At 40.0% G+C, this 18,515-nt stretch overlaps 1 protein-coding gene across 1 annotated transcript; it reads left to right on the forward strand.

The window, feature by feature from the left end:
- Positions 1-17,611: 17,611 nt before the first annotated feature.
- LOC308427419 (cyclin-dependent kinase 2-associated protein 1-like) lies at positions 17,612-18,001 on the forward strand (the record flags this gene model as incomplete). Its single annotated transcript, XM_080925553.1, has 1 exon — positions 17,612-18,001. One exon carries the CDS (start codon positions 17,612-17,614, stop codon positions 17,999-18,001), a length of 390 nt encoding a protein of 129 aa, XP_080781679.1.
- Positions 18,002-18,515: the final 514 nt, after the last annotated feature.

The following is an 18,515-nucleotide window of genomic DNA, read 5'->3' on the forward strand; positions in this document are numbered from 1 at the left end:
ACCCCACAGAAGAACAGCATGTTTCAGGGCTCACTCCATAGTTCACTAGTTCCTTTCCTGAGCCAGACACCAAGCCCAAGAGGAGAAGCTCGATCAGCTGTTGCTCCACTACAGTATTTTTCATTTTGACAGTATTGGTCACTGAATTAAGGGGCACACGTGTTATTGGCAAGTGTTATAAAATTAATAAACACCCACAGTCCCTATGTTTGAAATTTTATAACCTCTGTCCCTAAAGACGAAAGCATTAGCCAGTTCCTCAGTAGTAGATAGTACATAATCACAGGCAGCAAGTGCTTCCTAATGATCTGTTTGAGTGTTGAATGGTCCATTCAGCAGAGAGCTACCTTTCTGTGGGAGCTGTTTTCTCAATAGTCTTCTGTAGTTACCCATCATCTTTGGTGATTCTGCAGTTCAAGACTTTTTTCTTCCACATTGCAGACTGAGCTTTCAAAGTGGATATAAAAGTCGCGCATTGCCTTACACAGATTCTGGTTATTTAGCTTTATAAATCTTGTCCTGACTTCTGTGAATATTTTTTAAATGACTTTTTCCAACAAAGCCATATGCCCATTCCATCTGAGAGACATTTTTATGCTGAATTTTTCTGTTTATTCCATGTATATAACTATTGTCTTTATTGAGCCATTATTTTCAAATGTCATCTCTTTGATTTTAGATGAGCTTTTCTATAGAGAGTTACTCTCATTTCAAACCTTTAAATCATTTTGTGAACATTTTATTTCATTTTTTAATTCACTTAAACTCTAGTTTATTGACCCTCTTCTGGTTAGCCCATTCCACAGTTCTTCCCTGTTCCCCTGCTCTTCACCTCTGAGCAGTTTTTTATACCACCTTTTTATTCCCACATCCTTGCACTCCAAGTCTTTGCAAGAGTAGGCACTTCCTCTTTCTCTGAGGCCAGACATAGCAGCTCAGCTAGAAAGATGTATCCATATACAGCCAATAGCTTTTTAGATAGGCCCTGTCCCATTGTTGGGACCCACCATAAGAACTAGCTGTCCATCTGTTACATATGTGCAGGGGAGGAATCATCCCAGCCCATGGTATGTGGTTCAGTCACTGAGAGTCCCAAGGGTCCTGATATTTGACTCTGAATGTTGTCATCTAGACACAGATATACTTCCGTTCCTGGGATCCTTTCTCGTTGTCTTCCATAAGAGACTACAGTCATACCACCCTGGGCTTGCCAAAACATGCCTTTCATGTTTTTTAAAGTGTGTGTGTGTGTGTGTGTGTGTGTGTGTGTGTGTGTGTGTGTGTGTTGTGCATTTTTTTTATTTTAAGAGGTAACTATTCCTAATTTTTTGTCTGAAGAAAAAGTGGGAGATATAGAAGTCAATAATCATATTCCTTTGCTGAAAAATGAGTTCAAAATTGATTGGCTAGGCCTGTTGGCCCATATATTTAATTCCATATCTCAGAATTAGGAGACACACAGCTCTCTGTGAGTTAAGGCCACAGAGTGGTTTGTAGAGTGGGTTCCAGACCAGCATAGCTTTATAGTGAGATCCTCTATAAAAAAGATTGTTTGAGGGATTCAACTATAACATACTTAAAACACTTGGTAAATGCATTTTTTATGAAGAGTACAATAATAAAAACTCTTAATCCTATCCCCAGAGCAATAACTGCAGCATGGAAACAACAACAACAATAACAACAACAACAACAAAAACACATAAGGTTTGAGGAAGGTAAGAATCGTATAGTGACTATTAATATAGGCTACAGTAGCTGGTCCTACTTACCCTATGTATTAAGAGAATAGATTTTAGCTCCTCTCCCATTAGACCAGGCAAGGTAGCCCAGCTAGCAGAAAGGATTCCAAGTGCAGGCAATCAAGGGTCAAAGAGTCTTCACTTCAGGTTTTAGGGAACCCACATGAAGACCAAGCTGCACATCTGGTCCATGTGCATAGGGTGCCTATGTGCAGCCTTTGCGTGCTCTTTGATAGGTGGTCCAGCGTCTGTGAGACTTCGTGGGTCCAGGCCAGTTGATTCTGCACGTTGTCAGGTGATGTCCCTAAATTTGTGTTTCTTTTTTGCTTCTTTTACCATTTGCAGGTATTGAATTTAGTCATCTTCTTCTCCTGTTTGATTCTATTTTCATGTATTTTAAAAAAGATTTAGTAGGGATTCTCCACCATGGCGGAGGTGTGCCCGGTACTCAAGGTCTGAGCAGAGCCTCGCAGCAGGAGGATGGCCTTGCTCTGGTCAGCCGCAGCTGTGGAGCTGGCAACCAGAGCAGAGGCATAGCCAGGTCCTCCAGCCCTGTGACTGCCTCCACCGCTGCCACCTCTCCCTTGCTGTCTGCCCTCAGGCCTTTGTTGCCCCTGCAGTGTGAGCCACTGTACAACTGGCAGGCCACCAAGGCATCGCTGAAGGAGTGCTTCGCCTTCCTCTTCAACTCGGAGCTGCTGAGCACTGTGCACTTCGTGCTAGGCAAGGGCAGAGATGGGGCTGCCGCTGGGGGTTCTCAGCGCATCCCCTTTCCCTGATTCATACTGGAGGCCGGCACCCTGGTCTTCGACTCCATGTTCAACGGCAGTATGGCTATGACGTCAGACGAGATCGAGCTGCTGCAAGTGGAGCCTGCTGCCTTCCTGGTGCTGCTGAGATTCTTGTACTCAGATGAAGTCCAATTGGTCCAGAAACCATTCTGACCACTCTTTACACCGCTAAAAAGTATGCAGTCCCTGCCTTGGAAGCACATTATTTGTAGAGGAAACCATGTTTAATTCCTAATGATATCTCTCATACAGCATGAAATACTGCTAAGAATCCATAGACTAGAGGTGATTTAGTGGATAAAGAGCATCCATTTTTGTGTGAGAACGAGAGTTTGGATACACAGTATTTAAAGAATTTCTGATGGCCTCCTGGACATCAGTGTCATGGGCACTTATGTTGAGGCAGGAGGTGGTGACTGAGAATCTCTTAGAGTTTACTGGTTAGTTAGCCTTGGAAGAAGGAAAGTTCAAGCAAGAGTCTAAGGGTGAAAGAAGGTTGCATGTCTTCATGGTAAAGGATCCCTGACATACCTACTGTTGTTGTTCCTGAGCATACATTAGTGGACAATGTCTGCATCATCCCGTGCAGCAAGGTAAAATGCTTCTTGTGCAATTAGTTTTCCTCAGTATTTTGTCCTAATTCATCAGTAGTCTAACTATTCCAGTTTTATATAGAGAAAGGCTTAGAGGACACCATATTGTAGATGTAGAAGTTTCATAAAATTGCAAGTGAGCAGTAACTCCTCGTGGGTAGTGGTGGCCCAATATGAGAGTGTCCTCAAACGCACGTGAGTAGAAGACTGAGTGCAGTCCTCACACACTAGAAGATGTTTGATGTTAGAGTATGGTTTGCACAAATGAATACACATTAGAGTGATTTTAAAATGTGACTGTGGTGATAGACAGGAATACATTTTAATATGTCCAGATAATCATGGTCCAAGAATATCCTCATGCTTTCCCCCTCAGGAAAAATCATGTCAGTTTTATTTCTCCTTGGACACTCCTATTTCAGAATCATGGATGAGACCATCTCATTGGATTCTCACCTTCATCTGTATTTAACCTTAGTAGAAATTCTGGATATTTAGCATTTTGTAATATGTTCATACAATTTGCATTAGGGAGAGTGTAGAGCTTTCTTATTTGACTCTGATTAGGGTCTTGAAAGCCCTTCATCTAGTTAAACCATAAACATCTTTCCCCAATTATCCAGCATTTCCAGAAGCAGAGAGTCCACAACTATGTGGTTCCATTTCCATTCTCTCGGTGTTTAAAGTGGGCATTTATACTCTTTGTACTTAATCCACACCTTTCCAACATTGTAGTGTTTTACGTAGATATTTCCATATCCAGCACGAAGCTTCTTTGTCACTGTGAGGGGCTGGATGTTAGGAAACCTCTTTCTGTGGATTCTCCAGACATAGAGTGAGGGCTGTGTGAATGAGAAGTGGCACTTTAAGAATTTGTGAATGTGACTCAGTGGACCAGTGAGTTTGTATACAGCAATTTCTCAGGTTCTATGATGTGGATAGTGCTAGCAATTAATTTTCCATTAATTTATGAATAGAAACATGCATTTTGTGTGCCCCGATAATGGAGGAGTAAGACTGTCAAAACTGGCCCCATTAATATTACTAATTATCTTAATCAAGAAGCAGAATAATTGACCCATAATGAATGAAGTTTAGTCACAACCAGTAGAACAAGGTCAAGTTTCTCAGATCATGAATTTTCTTAATTGAGGCTGGCATAAATATCATTACTTCTTGATGATAAACTTGTAATTTGTAAATAGGCATATGAGAATATATTCCACATTTTTATAATGGCCTTTATTTTTCATGTGTCAATAACCTGTGATTGCTGAAGAATGAGGTTGTTTTGAATGCATACATTCCAAAACAAAATGTTAATTTCAGAGCCAAACAAAAAGCAACAACCTCCCAATGTTTGCATTGCAGGAACAATTTTACAAAAATTCACAAAGGATCCATAAGAAGAAAAAAAATGGTATGGAACACTTGGAGTTCCTGTGTGTTCACCAAGAATGTCAGTAACTACTACATGGGAAGTAAAACCATCTCTAATGGTAATTACCTGTAACTTAGGAAGTAACACATATGCTTGCTGTAAAAGACAGCAATCGGGGTGTTTGCACATGCCTTCACATTGCAAGTAGTGTAGGAGAAGGGAAGCCTAGCCTTGACCATTAGCTTCATCACTTTAATATCCTCAGTCGTGGCCACTCATGGTATTAGGCAGTGCTTTTCAACCTTCCTAATGCTGTGACTCTTTGATACAGTTCCTCATGTTGTGGTGACTCTCAACCCTACGACTGTTTTTGTTACCACTCTGTGACTGTAAGTTTGATGATTTTATGGACTGTAACTTCATCTCAGTGATGTGAAGGTCTTCAGAAACCTGTGTGAGACTGTTATATGCCCCCCCTCCAATCAGTCTCACATGAAAGTGAGAGTGAATTAAATTCTGGAAACTAAAGAAACGACCAGATAATGAATTTTTTTTAACAACTCAAGGAGAATACATTGAACAATACAGGCTCCTTGGATTGGTACAATCAACATGAAAACAACAATCCTGTTTGTGATTCTTATTTTAGATTGACTGATTTTTTTTTTTTTTGTGCGAATGGTTTGCATGTATTCTGTCTTTGTACCTTCTATGTGTGCTTTCTACAGATATAAAAAAGGTCATTTTGAAATTTTGTCAGCCAGTATATGTGTATTACAAATCAATCCCAGTGCTTTGCAAAGCAATAAATATTATATAATCTTCAGCGCCCTTTTCCAGCCCACAGACTGAATATTTCTGAGATGCAAAAGATTAAAAGGGTCATAAGAGAAAATCTGTAGTCAGTCTTAGGATATTTGTTAACTTCCTGGACCCCAGATCTCAGCCATCCAGGCTCAGCAATAGGGGTCCAAAGGACTAATAGGCAGGGTGCCCACAATGGGAGGTTGTGTTTGTTGGTGCACACCATTAATTAATGATTTCCTCTATCAGGCAGGGTGGTCATTTCAGTACCAGGACACCCAGTTCTTAAGGTATATTAGGCCAGGAAATGCAAAGTGAATTGTAGGGACAAAGAATGACTTTTTTGAATTATCCTTTCTCTCCTGCTGTTTTCAGTATCAGTATAAGATTCAAGTTGTCAGTCATGCTGGCCAGTGACTTTATCTACTCAGCCATTTTCCTGGCCGGATGATTTGACTGAATATATATTAGCATTAATACACACAGTAGATAAAAAGTGTGTGTGTGTGTGCTTATTTAACAATAACACACATGCTACCCATTGCATAGGAGTGTCAGACAGAGATAGTTCTTCATGTGTTTGAGTTCTTGGCCACTTATTGGGAGACTTTCGGGGTATTGTCTAGCTAGCAGAAGTTTCCCAGGGGTAGGCTTGAGTGGTTATGACTACATGTGATACCAGTTTTGTGTTATCTGCCTCCTGGTCCACCAGCATGCGAGAAGCAAAAATGTACAGCCACTAAGCAGGCCACCCTGTTGCCTCCTGGATGTAAGTGACTATTTTTCCCATCAGATACTTTGTCAAGGAAACTACAGAAGGCACAAAAAAGTAGTGTTTCTCTTCTCATTTTCATTCCATTAAGAAGGTACAAAACAAGCAGAAGGGTCTGTTTGCAGATCTTACTCACACTTCTTAATCTACTATATACTGTTAACAACTAGATACTTACTTTAAGCCTTCCAGTTTCATCTTTAGAAAAAATAACACATAATTTTTACATCTAATGAAATCATTTGAAACTTTAAATTTGATATTGACAGAAACCAAATTCAAATGCTTTTTCTTTTAAGCTTCATTCCAATTGGTTTCCAAATTAACATTAGCTATTGTATGTGATGAACCTTAGCAATGTTGTTCGAGAGGGAACTTAGCGATGTGGCAGAACTCAGATTAACTTTAATAAGTCGATATTCACTTGGCAATCATCTTCTATTGCAGTGAAAAGTCATTAGAATTTTGTAAACGAGCATTTCTCCTACAAATTCATTTTATACTGAATAAAATGGTAGGATGATATGGAACATACTTCATAATGGTGACGAATATGGTACCCAGGGATTAGTTAGCAATGACATGGAATGAAGGCACCTCTTTCCTATGCCAGTGAATAGGCTACAATCCAAGTATCAGTAAAGCCATGAGAAATGACAGAGACAACAAAGCCAAAGGGAGTTTCTGTTATACAAAGAAATAAATTATGTGACTGAAATGATAACAAAAGTTATTTCTCATGCCTAACTTATATAAAACCAAACTAACCAAGCCCTCCCGGAAGCCTATGTAGCAATTACAGTGTACTTAGTATAAAATAAAAATATCATGATCTTTGCTTGGCAATTTCTGTTCTCTACCACATATTGACACATTCCCAGGTAGATATCTTTATAAAATGTAGAGCCAGAGAGGTTTTACAATGACATAGTTATGTTTCCATGATGCTGGCCAGTTTGAGAGAAAGACAAAGCTCAAATTTCAATTAAAATTTCATATTTTTACCCATTTCAATTTCATTGTGATCAGAACAGCAAATCTCTCTCTCTCTCTTTTTCTCTCTCTCTTGCTCTCCCTCCCTTTCTCTCTTTCTCTGATTCACTCTTCTTTTATGTAAAAACTAGAATACATATTTGCATTCATGTACATGTATATCCACATACATACACATAAATTTACAAATATACACACATATGTATACACAGATTAATATACATTAATTTTGCCAAACACATGGCACATTAGTTTAGTGCAATTGCCTTGCAAGCCTAAGGACCTGAAGATTATACTGAAAAAAAGAAAGAGTAGTATGTATATGGTCCTGAATCTTTAAATCCAGATTGGAGGCTGAGAGAGCAGGGCAGCCCTGAAACTCACAATCTATCCAGATTAGAACCTACAGAGCAGCAGAGACAGTGAGAGCCTCTTTTAGCTCTATGGAAGACAAGAGACAGCTCCTGAAATATCTCTTCTGTCTACACACACACACACACACACACACACACATACACACACACACACACACACACACACACACACACAGCAAAACCAAGCAGAGTAACAATCACAATGTAGAATAAGTTGCATTCATGTACACTAACACGAAAATAAAGAATATTTGTCCATGACTGTGTGTACTGGTAAGTAAATGCTGTTGCTATACTGTTGGTGAGACTAACAATTCAGAAACATCTCTTTAAGGTCTTTTCATTCATCTCCCGGGTTTGTTGTTACATGTGGCAAACATCCTGCAAACCTAACCTTGCATTTTATGGTCTTTTTTTTCTTATTTCGTAACTGGCTCAAGCATATTTACACAACGAGGAGGAAGTAATGAGTCGGGTAACACCTGGCATATACAAACATGTCTTGTCTAAAAATAGCACATGGTTTATATTATCAAGCACATCTTTCTCAGTGAATCCAATGAACTGCAATTCTCACCTGATTCATTTGGACAGTTTTAGCACAAATGCAAGAGTTTCTCCCTCATCCTGTTTTTTTTTTTTTCTACAATGCTTCATAACTTGTTTTGTTGAATTGTTTTTGTGTTTTATTGTTTGAAAATGTAGAGTATGGTTTGGGGTGAGTTTTTCAATGAAGAAGCATATACTGTCCTCAAAACTTGGACTATAGGGCAAAATAGATGGCCAGGTTGTAGATTTCACTGAGATGTAAAGGATGACAAATGTGTGGAGAACTTCCTTGTCATCTTATAAAAGTTGATGAGGCTTCCCATTTACAATGTAGCTCAAAAACCAATTCCAAACTGACAGTTTGTACATTCATCTGGGTGAATAAGTGTGTGTTCTGTGCATTCTATAGAAGAGAGATTTATGGAATTTAAGAGAATGTTTTATGACCAATCCGCTGGTTACACCCCCTCACAGTTCAGACTTATACCTTTTAGACTATGGTGATGTCACTTCTTCTGTAACTATATGATTGTGATGCTGGTTTTACTTTCTGTTGCTGTAATACAACATCATGGGAAAGTTTTTGTTGGAAGTAGGTCTCATGGTCCTGATTTTATACACACACCAGCATCATAGTTCAGGCAGACAGGAATGGTGCAGAAGCAGCAGCTGACAGATGACACCTTCATCTACACCAGATAGAGGGAACTTGGTGAAAATGGCACCCTTCTGCTGAAATTTTAAAGCACATCCCCTGACACCTATCCTACAAAAGGCCACAACTCCTGATCATTTCCAAAAAAGCTCAGCCCTCTGGAGACCAAGCATTATATGAGCCTATGTTGCTGTTGATTTTCAAGCCACTATAGAGGTGCCACATGAGGTCATTGTTTACATGCTGTAGGTGGAGCAGCTGTTATAGTATTGCAGAATATTTGATCACACTGTGCTCCCCACCCCACTATAGTGTTTAGTCAAGAAATTCATTTTGAGTTGTTGTAAGGCTTACTCTTGAAATTGACCTTTAGTCTCTTTAACTAGAATACAGACACATATTGAAGAGAGAAGAGAGAACAAGGAAGACACAGGTGAAAGCAGAATAAACCATAGAATCCTAAGGAGCCAGAAGGTTATAAAACATTGCTAGTTAGTTGAGGCCAAGTAGAACCAAACATCAGAGGCCAAGAGGGAATCCAGACTGTATCAGGTGCGTGGATAAGAGCTTTGAGTCAGAACAGCTGAGTTGAACCATTCAGCCAGAGAGAAAAAAGAACTATATGCCATGGTATGCTCACGCAGAAGTAGGTAAGAGATTCTGAAAATATTTTAGGCCTATGTAAATTTTCACAGTGGCATGAGGCTTCCAGGGTGTGAGCTATGGTGGCAGCCAAAGGAATTAAGCCTCAGAGATTGCAATAATACCTTGTGAATAAGAGTTTCTTTAAGAGATGGTTAATAAGTGGGATTTGTGAAGGTATATATAGATTCCATACATGGAACTCAGCAATTCCCCTATGCTGTGGGTAGTGGCATACTTGTTCATGCATTTGGAAAATGCAGCTCCACTGTTCTGATATTAAGATATCTAGTGGAAAAGTGAAAGGCCATTGGGGAAGGGTTAATGTAGTGCAGAACAGAGGAGATGATTTCTGTTCTCAAAGCCCCTCACTGTCCCACTCTCTTCAACTGGCTGGAATCCTAACTTCCATTCCTAAAGACAGGGGGAACACATTTTGTCACTTCTCCTTATATTTTTACATTTTACAAACTATGAACATATGAGGTAGCAAAAAAGTTAAGCAAAAATGTTAGCAGTTCTCCATAAAAGATTTCAGGAATCTCTGGCCCTTTCAAATAAGCAGAAAGGAAAGAGACGTCACTGAATATTAAAAAGTGTAGTGCTGATATTGGATTGAATACAGATACATTTTGGGGACTATAAATCAAATTTCTGGCAGTGGATATGTGATAAAATGAATAAAATCAGTGAAATTTTAAATCAAAAGTAACACTGCTGATTTCAATTTTTAGGTCAAGAACAAAAAATTAGATATTTTTATTCACTCTGGTCCTGGGCCTAGAATTTCTGTGCCTGAGGCAACTGCTGACATCAAAACTGCTCCTGCTACGAGTGATGCTAGAAACGGAGCAACTGGGGACTATGAAGAAACTCCTAATATTAGTGGTGGTGGAATTGGCCCGTATGGCAGCCTTTGTGAAAACACGTAATATTATTGATTCTGCTACCAATAGTGGGTCTACTGATGATGTTGACATTACTGATGAATATGATGCTACACTTTCCAATGCTCTTCAGTACATGTGGAATTAGAAGATGATCATGCATCGAAACAACTAATATCATTGGGTTTGATTGTCAGATTGACTTAGCTGTTGACACATATCATTTGAGGTGTGCACCCCATGCTTACCTAGAGCCCCCTTCTGGTCCCTGCCATTGTTATGCCTTGGACCCCATTGAAACGACTGATCTGACTCTTCTGTCATCCCATAGAAATGAAGATGATCATGACACTGATATTTCAAACGAGGAATATACACTTGTCCCTGAGATGGAAGAATATATTCCCTCTCTCCAGGATGCTGAGGTTATAGTTGAAGGTTCAGAGCCAGCCGATGACAGTGGCCAAAACGTGGCCACCATCATGGATCCTCATTTTATTCACACACCAGAGATGGCAGCTTTTTTGATGTTTTTCCTGACATGGTATTTATTTGTTATCTTGAAATTAGTGAGAGGCATGAGCAACAAAGTTTATCAATTTTGGCATGGAGAAGATAATCAAGAAGCCAAATCTAACCAAAAAGATGAACCAGGTATGTTAGTAAACAGTCATATCTTAAAAAAGATAAACCTTTCTTTTAACTAGAGAGCTATGTCTCTTTAATACTAATACTTGTTCTTAAAGGATCTAATAAAAATTTATAAAAGAATATTAATTTACTCAGTACACTTGTGTGATGGCATGTATGTTAAAAGGTACATTCATTATTAAAACTGACGAGTATAAAAATATGCCCCTTCATGGATATTGAGGCTTGACATAGAACCAGAAAAAGTTGTTTCCATTTCTTAACTTATTGAACATACTCACATAGTGTAACAAAACCAGTTACACCAACAGAACCATCCATGTGAAGTTGGTTGGTCCTTGTTTGTCTCCCATTCTGAGATGAGCAAATTATTTTCACTCCAAGTGTAAACCTTGTGTTTTCTGAATGCCAAAGTAGGGAAATCTTCCTGCTAAACATGAGTGTCTATTCATCTCTGTGTTTCTGAACTCTGACTTGTGATCTTAGCAAAAGTTTGGAAACAAGCATTGCAATGGAGGCTGCATCTGAGAATAACAATAACAAAATGAGCCTCCACCTTCTCCCTGTTTCTCATCACATTGATCCCAATGATAATAACCCTGAGGCTGTTGATGCTTATCCTGACAATACCACCAGTGATGTGCCTGATGATAATCTGTTAATTCTTGCTTTTCTCCCAGGTGCTGCTGAAGCTGATCAGTAGAGACGTAACCCAGATCTCTAGATGGACTAAGACATGAAGTAAACTGTTTTTTGTTTTGTTTTCTACTTGTTTTTTGTTTTTTGATTTTTTTTGGAGACTCATTTGTGCCATGTGGCGTGTCCTTAGAAAATATTTTTAATTTATTTTTCATGTTATTCTTTACCTGTTTACAAGTGTAACAGAGTACTATTGATAGTGTCACGGATGTTGGCAGTCTATGGAATGAGTCTCTAGTTGGGTAGGTTCTCGGTTGACTGTTCTCTCAGTATCTCCTCCATACCCTATTCCTACATTTCTTTTAGACAGGAAACATATGGGGTTGAAAGTTTTGTGGTTGGGTTCACGTATATATTGCTCCACTCGGCTTCAAGCATAGCCAGAATGGGCTGCCTCCCCAGGCTTCATATCCCCAATCCTGTAAGTCACAGCTTAGAACACCTCCATTGATATCAGTGTGCTTCCCAATCTCAGGTCACTGTGTCCTCCTGAATTTGCTCCCTACCTTAACAACCCTATCAGTTGCAGATTTCCATTTATTATTATGGCACCTACCCTTCCACCCACCAGAGCCTGTATTCCCTTTCCTCTCCTTTTCTATCTCCTTTCTGAATCAGTTTCCTCCATACATCTGCCTTTTATGACCATTCCAGTGACTCAAACTTCGTTTCTTGTGTCATTCTTCCTGTTTAACGTTCTTGGGTCTGTGCAATGTACCATGGGTATCCTGTAATTTATTGTCTGCACCCAGGAGAGGAGTAGTCTTGCTTTGGCTCCTTTTTACTATGCCCAACTGGGTTATATACATTTTTAGGCTCCTAGTCATGACCTGCATACCTTAAGACATCAGTTCCTAGGCCTTCTATAAAAAAAAAAGTCCAGTGAGGTTGTGTCATTGAGAGCCCTTCATTGAAAACTTTAACATGATTTAAATAAATAAATTACATACAATTTACTTTCTTTGTATATGCTTGAACTTTATAGATTTGAATAGAGGAGGGTTTTGCTTCTGTGTGATTTCTATGCAGCAAGTGTGATGGAATCGAGTTCTGGGTACCCTGGAACTGGAGTAGAAGATAAGTGTAAGCTGCCATCTCTGTGCTAGCAATTAAAATGCAATGCTCTATAAAACAAAACTAGAGCTCTAAACTGGCAAGTCATCTCTCCAGCCCATAATATATGTGTTATTCATACTATGTTATATACAGCATGATAAATTTCATAAGATAATAATATTTTTAATAAACTGTAAATTGTATTGCAAAATTAAAAATACACTAGGATATCTTAGGTCAATTTGACCCATGTTTCAGATCGATCCAACGAAGAAGTTCTGAAGTGGATCTATAAGCCTGCACTCATTAACTCCCCTTGGGTTCCTGTTGTGTGTGCATTGACATACATATAAAGGAGAGACTCACAATTTCTTCCTTTTACTTTCCTGTGCCACACACATGTGGGTAAGTGTGTGGTAGTCAGAGGACAATGACACTTGACAGTTCTGTTCGGTCTCATTGTGGGTTTTGGGCACTGAACTCAGGCCATCAGGGCTCCCCTTGGTTTCTACCCTCTGGTCCTTCAAATTGGAGTCATGTTGACACACCAAAATCCCTGATGTGTTTGATTTACTGTTTGGAGAACACTGATTTTTAGACTTGCAGCAATGAACCTTAGGGGATCCACTTGTTTCCACATCTGCAGTCAGACTTTCAGAGCAAGTGATTTACCAATTGAATTGTATCAACCACCTCAGCCCCTCCTTCTTATTTCCTATTTTCATGTTATAGTAGGTTGCTTTTTGAACAATTTTTTACTTCTGAAGGTTTCTTTAATGTTTAATTTTTGAGCTATACATACATATATATAATATACTAAATTACAGTTTCAAAATATTCCTTTGTTATTAAATGTTTTCTTAAAAAGAACAGATTAGTTTTTAAGGAGTTGTAAACGTGTGCCTTCCTACAAGCAATGGAGGATTGTTTCTCATATTCATTATCTTTGCCAGAAAATTATGTCCCTTGTTTTTGATTTTAGCCATAGTGACTGGTTTCTTTAGTGGCCTTCTGAGTTACATTATGCTGATGCCTAAAAACTGAACATTTAAGTGTTTCTTGACCTGAAATTCCTCTGTTGAGAAATCTCTTTTTACATCTTCACCCCATTTTTAATTTGTTTTATGGGTGCCTGACTTTTTGGGTTCTTTGTATATTCTGCATGGTAGTGCTCTATCAAGGGGAGTGTTGGTGAATATCTTTTCCAAATATGTAGGTTTCCAATTTGTCCTTTTGACACTGTTGTTGGCCTTACAGAACTTTTTCAGTCTCAGGAGTCTCTATTTACTCATTGTTGATTTTAGATCCTGAGACATTGGCATTCTGATTAGGAAAATGTCTTTGTTTAGTCTGTGATTCAGTTTTCTTTCCATTTAATTTGCTATTGGTTATTGGTTTGTTGTATATTACATTTACATTTTTTAGGCATGAAACTCTTATCTTGAAGTCTCCAAGACATTTATCAAAGGCTTTTTATCATTTAATATGATGATCATGCAAGTTTATTACAGTGTATACTGTTGGCTCCTCTTTCAAAAAAAGATGTTATCAAGTCTTTGGAAATTATGACTGAATCTACTATTTGACTCATTCAATCAACACATATGTTTTTAAGTGATTATCATTTTATATCTTATTACCCTAGCGTTATAATAAAATTTGAAATCTGGGTGAGGATCATTCCAGATATTGTTTTTTAATTTCTGTGAATAATTGTTTTACAATTAAATAAAAATTGAATTGAATCTGTAGATTGCTTTTGTAATGTGGCCTTGTATTTTATATTTTTAAGTCAATTTGACATAGCCTAGAGTCATTTTGAGGAGGTATTTCAATTGAGACTAGTACTCTAGATGTTTAGGCTATATGCAAGCTTGTAGATCGTTTCTTGTTCTTGTTCTTGTTCTTCATCTCCTTTTTCTTCTTCGTCTTCTTTTTTCTTTTTCTTGTTCTTGTTTGTCATCTTCTTAAATCTTCTTCTTTCTTCTTCTTCTTTTTCCTCCTCCTCCTCCTCCTCCTCCTCCTCCTCCTCCTCCTCCTCCTCCTCCTCCTCCTCCTCCTCCTCCTCCTCCTAATCCTCCTCCTCCTCCTTCTTCTTCTTCTTCTTCTTCTTCTTCTTCTTCTTCTTCTTTCTTTTTCCTCTTCTTATTCTTCATAGTTTTTATAACACATATTTATAAAAATTCTTCTACAGCCCCCTCCACTTTCCCCAATCCCCTGATCTGTCCTCTAGATTTTCTTTCCTGTTTCACTTGGGAAGACAGCTGGCCTCCCAGGGATATCACTGAACACAGCATAACATGTGTCAAAAGAATAGGCACACCTCCTCATTTCAGGGCTTGGGAGAGGCAACTCATAAAAGGAAAAGTGTCCCAACAGCCATAGAAATAGTCAGATATACCCCACTCCCACAAAAAAAAAAAAAAAAAAAAAAAAGGCTAATCATCATAACATTTGCAGAGGACCTAGCACAAACTCATGTAGGGTTTGTGGTTGCAGCTTTAATTTCTGTGAGACCTCGAGTCTCACTTAGTTGTTTTTGTAAGTCGTTTTATTCTGATCTCTGTTCTTCATGTCCTGGTATCTCCTTTCCCTCTTCTATGGGTTTCCCTGATTTCCAAGGGGAGGGACCTGATGAAAATCATTAATTAGCTCTTCCCCTCCATCTAATGTTTGGCTGTGGGTCTCTGTTTCGAGAAAATGTCTCTCTGATGATGATTGGGCTAGACACAAGTCTGTGAATAGAGCAAAATATAATTAGGGATCATTTGATTGTTATTTTTCCTAACCTAGTTCTCTGGGCTATCCAGCCTCTACTTCTGGTCATCAGGCAGAATGGGATAATTGGCTCCCTTTCATGCCATGGCCTCTCAGTTAGATCCATCAATTGTTGGCAATTTCCACAAGTTCTGTGCCTCCATAGCTGCAACATATCTTTTGGGCAAGTTGCAGGTTGAAGGATCTGTGGCTGGGTTGGTATTCCATTCTCACACGTGGCAATTACCTGGTTACAGAAGATAGCTGATTCAGGCTTTGTATCACCCTCTGTTGAAATCTGGGAGTTTCATTTTCCCCAGAGTGTGAGGGAGAGATGGAGTGAGAGAATATGAGAGATGATTGGTATTAGACCATGTTACGGAATGATATGAAAACCACTGTGTGGACATTTTCTGAACTCGTGACAAATGTGGGAGGGCCCAGCTCATTTTGGGTTGTGCCATCCTGGGCTGGAGGACATAAATTCTATAAGAACTCAGACTAAAGAGCCATAGGGTCAAGCCAGTAAGCAGCATTTCTCCATGACTTCTGCATCAGCTCCTGCCTCTGGTTTCCTGCCCTTTATTATTTCCAGCCCTGACTTCTTTTGATGATGAACAGTGATGTGGAAGTGTGAGCTGAATAAACTCCCTCCATCCCAAGTTTCTTTGTTGATGGTGCTTAATCAAATCTTTCAAGACCTAAAAGGACCGAACTTTTCACAATTTTGATCTTTCTATTCCATGAGCATGGAATATCTTTTCACCTATCAGTGTCTTCAATTTCTTTCTGCAGTGTCTGAAAGATTTTAATGTACTTGTTTTTCATTTGCACGACTATATACATCCTGAGGTGATTTTTCTCTAGGTCATTGTGAGGAGTTATTTTTTTCTGATTTCTTTCTCAGTACATTTATAATTGGTAAATAAGTGGTCTATTCATTTTTTATCTTCCTACTTTGCTGAAGGCGTTCATTAGCTCTTAAAATCTTCTAGTATACTTTCTCGGGTTATATATGTATAAAATTGTATTACATATAAGGATATCTCACTTCTTCCTTTCCTCCTGGTGTTTCCTGGATTTCCTTTAAATGCTTTATTGCTGTAGCTATGAATCCAAGTACCAATGGGTCTTAGAAAGTGGAAATTCTTGTCTTAGTCCAGATTATAAGGGAAATGCTTTGCGTTTCTTTCTATTTGGTATGACATTGGATGTAGGATTCCTGCAAATCACACTAAAAACGATTATTTATTTTATGTATATGAGTACATTGTCACTGTCTTCAGACACAATAGAAGAGAGCATCAGATTCAATTACAGTTGGTTGTTTACCACTATGTGCTTGCTTGTAATTAAACTCAGGACCATTGGAAGAACAGAGAGTGCTCTTAACCGCTGAGTCAACTTTCCAGCTCCTCTCTAAGACTTTTGTCATGAAGGATGTTGGGTATTCTCCCAGTCTCTATCTACAGGTAAAGGGATGGTCTTGTAGTTTATGACTTTTAGTCTGTGTATTTGAATATACCTACTTTTATATGTGTAGCAATATAATTAAAGAAATTATTATAGGTCAGAATGGGAGTACTGGGAGTGAAGGGTGCACAGTGCTCTCTGCAAAAGGGTCCTTTCCCGCCCATACAGAGTGCTGGGTCTCTGTCATCAGGAGTCAGTATCTGCCTTTGGAAACCTGATTCTAAGAATAGGTGCACATGTGCTTCTTCACCTGAATGAAGGCTGAGCTTGAGACACAGGTCTGGGGAGGACACTCCAGGTCTTCTCAGAGAGCAGGGAGCTCCCTGTTCTATGAGAAAGGGTCCTTTCCAGCCAACAGTGATGGCTAGGTCTCAACCAAAGGGATTCAGGATCTGCTCCCAATGAGCTAAGCTCTCATATCAGCTGCACAGGTGATTTTTAAACTGGACCAATGGTCAGCCTAATGCAAAGGCCTTCAGAATTTCTGGTGGGACTCCCGCCGCCCCCTCCCGGTCCGGGCCGGGCCCAGCACCGGCTGGGCTCAAAGTTTGCAGCCGCCCCTGCGCCCCGCGCCCGATGTATGGGTGATAAACTGCAGCGGCGGCAGGGTGAGGGAGGGCCATATTTGCCGGCGCGGCCCGAGCCGGCGACAACAAAAAGTGCGCGGGCTCCCGGCAGGCGCTCGGACGGGTGCGGGGACGCGGGGCCGCCCGGCCGGGGCCTCGGCCTTGCCGCCGCCGTCGCGCTCGCGGCCTGGCCCGGCTCTGCCCGGCGCGCCCGCCGCCAGCGGGGATGTCTTACAAGCCGAACTTGACCGCGCACATGCCCGCCGCCGCCCTCAACGCCGGAAGTGTCCATTCACCATCTACTAGCATGGCGACCTCCTCCCAATATCGTCAGCTGCTGAGTGACTATGGGCCTCCATCGCTAGGTTACACCCAGGGAACTGGGAATAGCCAGGTGCCTCAGAGTAAAGATGCAGAGCTGCTGGCCATCATTGAAGAATTGGGGAAAGAGATCAGACCCACATATGCAGGGAGCAAGAGCGCCATGGAGAGGCTAAAACGGGGCATCATTCATGCCCGAAGCCTGGTTCGGGAGTGCTTGGCTGAAACGGAACATAATGCCAGGTCCCAGCCCCTGGTCAGTCTGAAGGCCCATCTTACTACCCCATGGAGATGAGAAGCTTTGTTCAAAATGGCAGTAATTTTTCTACCACAGTCATTAAGCTCTGAACCCACACTCAAAAGATTGGGAAGACATTTTGCTGTAACTGATGATGTGCATTTTAAGTAGTTAGGAATGACCTGGCTCTTTTCTTTTCAAGCATTTGAAAGATGTTTGTGAAGCCACTTCACAGCAAGCTATTGTTTGTCCCCAAATACCAGTGTCCCCTTTAACTTCCCTTTGGATACATTTTCCATTTGCATCACCCCAGTTGACTTCCTTTCCATGAGCTCACCTGCCTCTCAGGAGTTGAGTGCAAACCACAGCACATTTGCTTAGTAGTTGGCCCGCCTGTGTACAGCGTAGACCCTGCTTCATGGAACTGCTCTGCTTAAGCGATTGCATGACTGAGTGCTTTGAAGTCAATCTTTACAATGCACAGGTTATAAATACAGAAGAAAGAGCAATCTACCCAACCTTCCAAGCACCTTGCAAATGTCTGTCCTGAGACTGTAGATCTCAGTTCCAT

The sequence above is a fragment of the Micromys minutus genome, assembly GCF_963924665.1.
Source record: "Micromys minutus genome assembly, chromosome: 11".
NCBI lineage: Eukaryota > Metazoa > Chordata > Mammalia > Rodentia > Muridae > Micromys > Micromys minutus.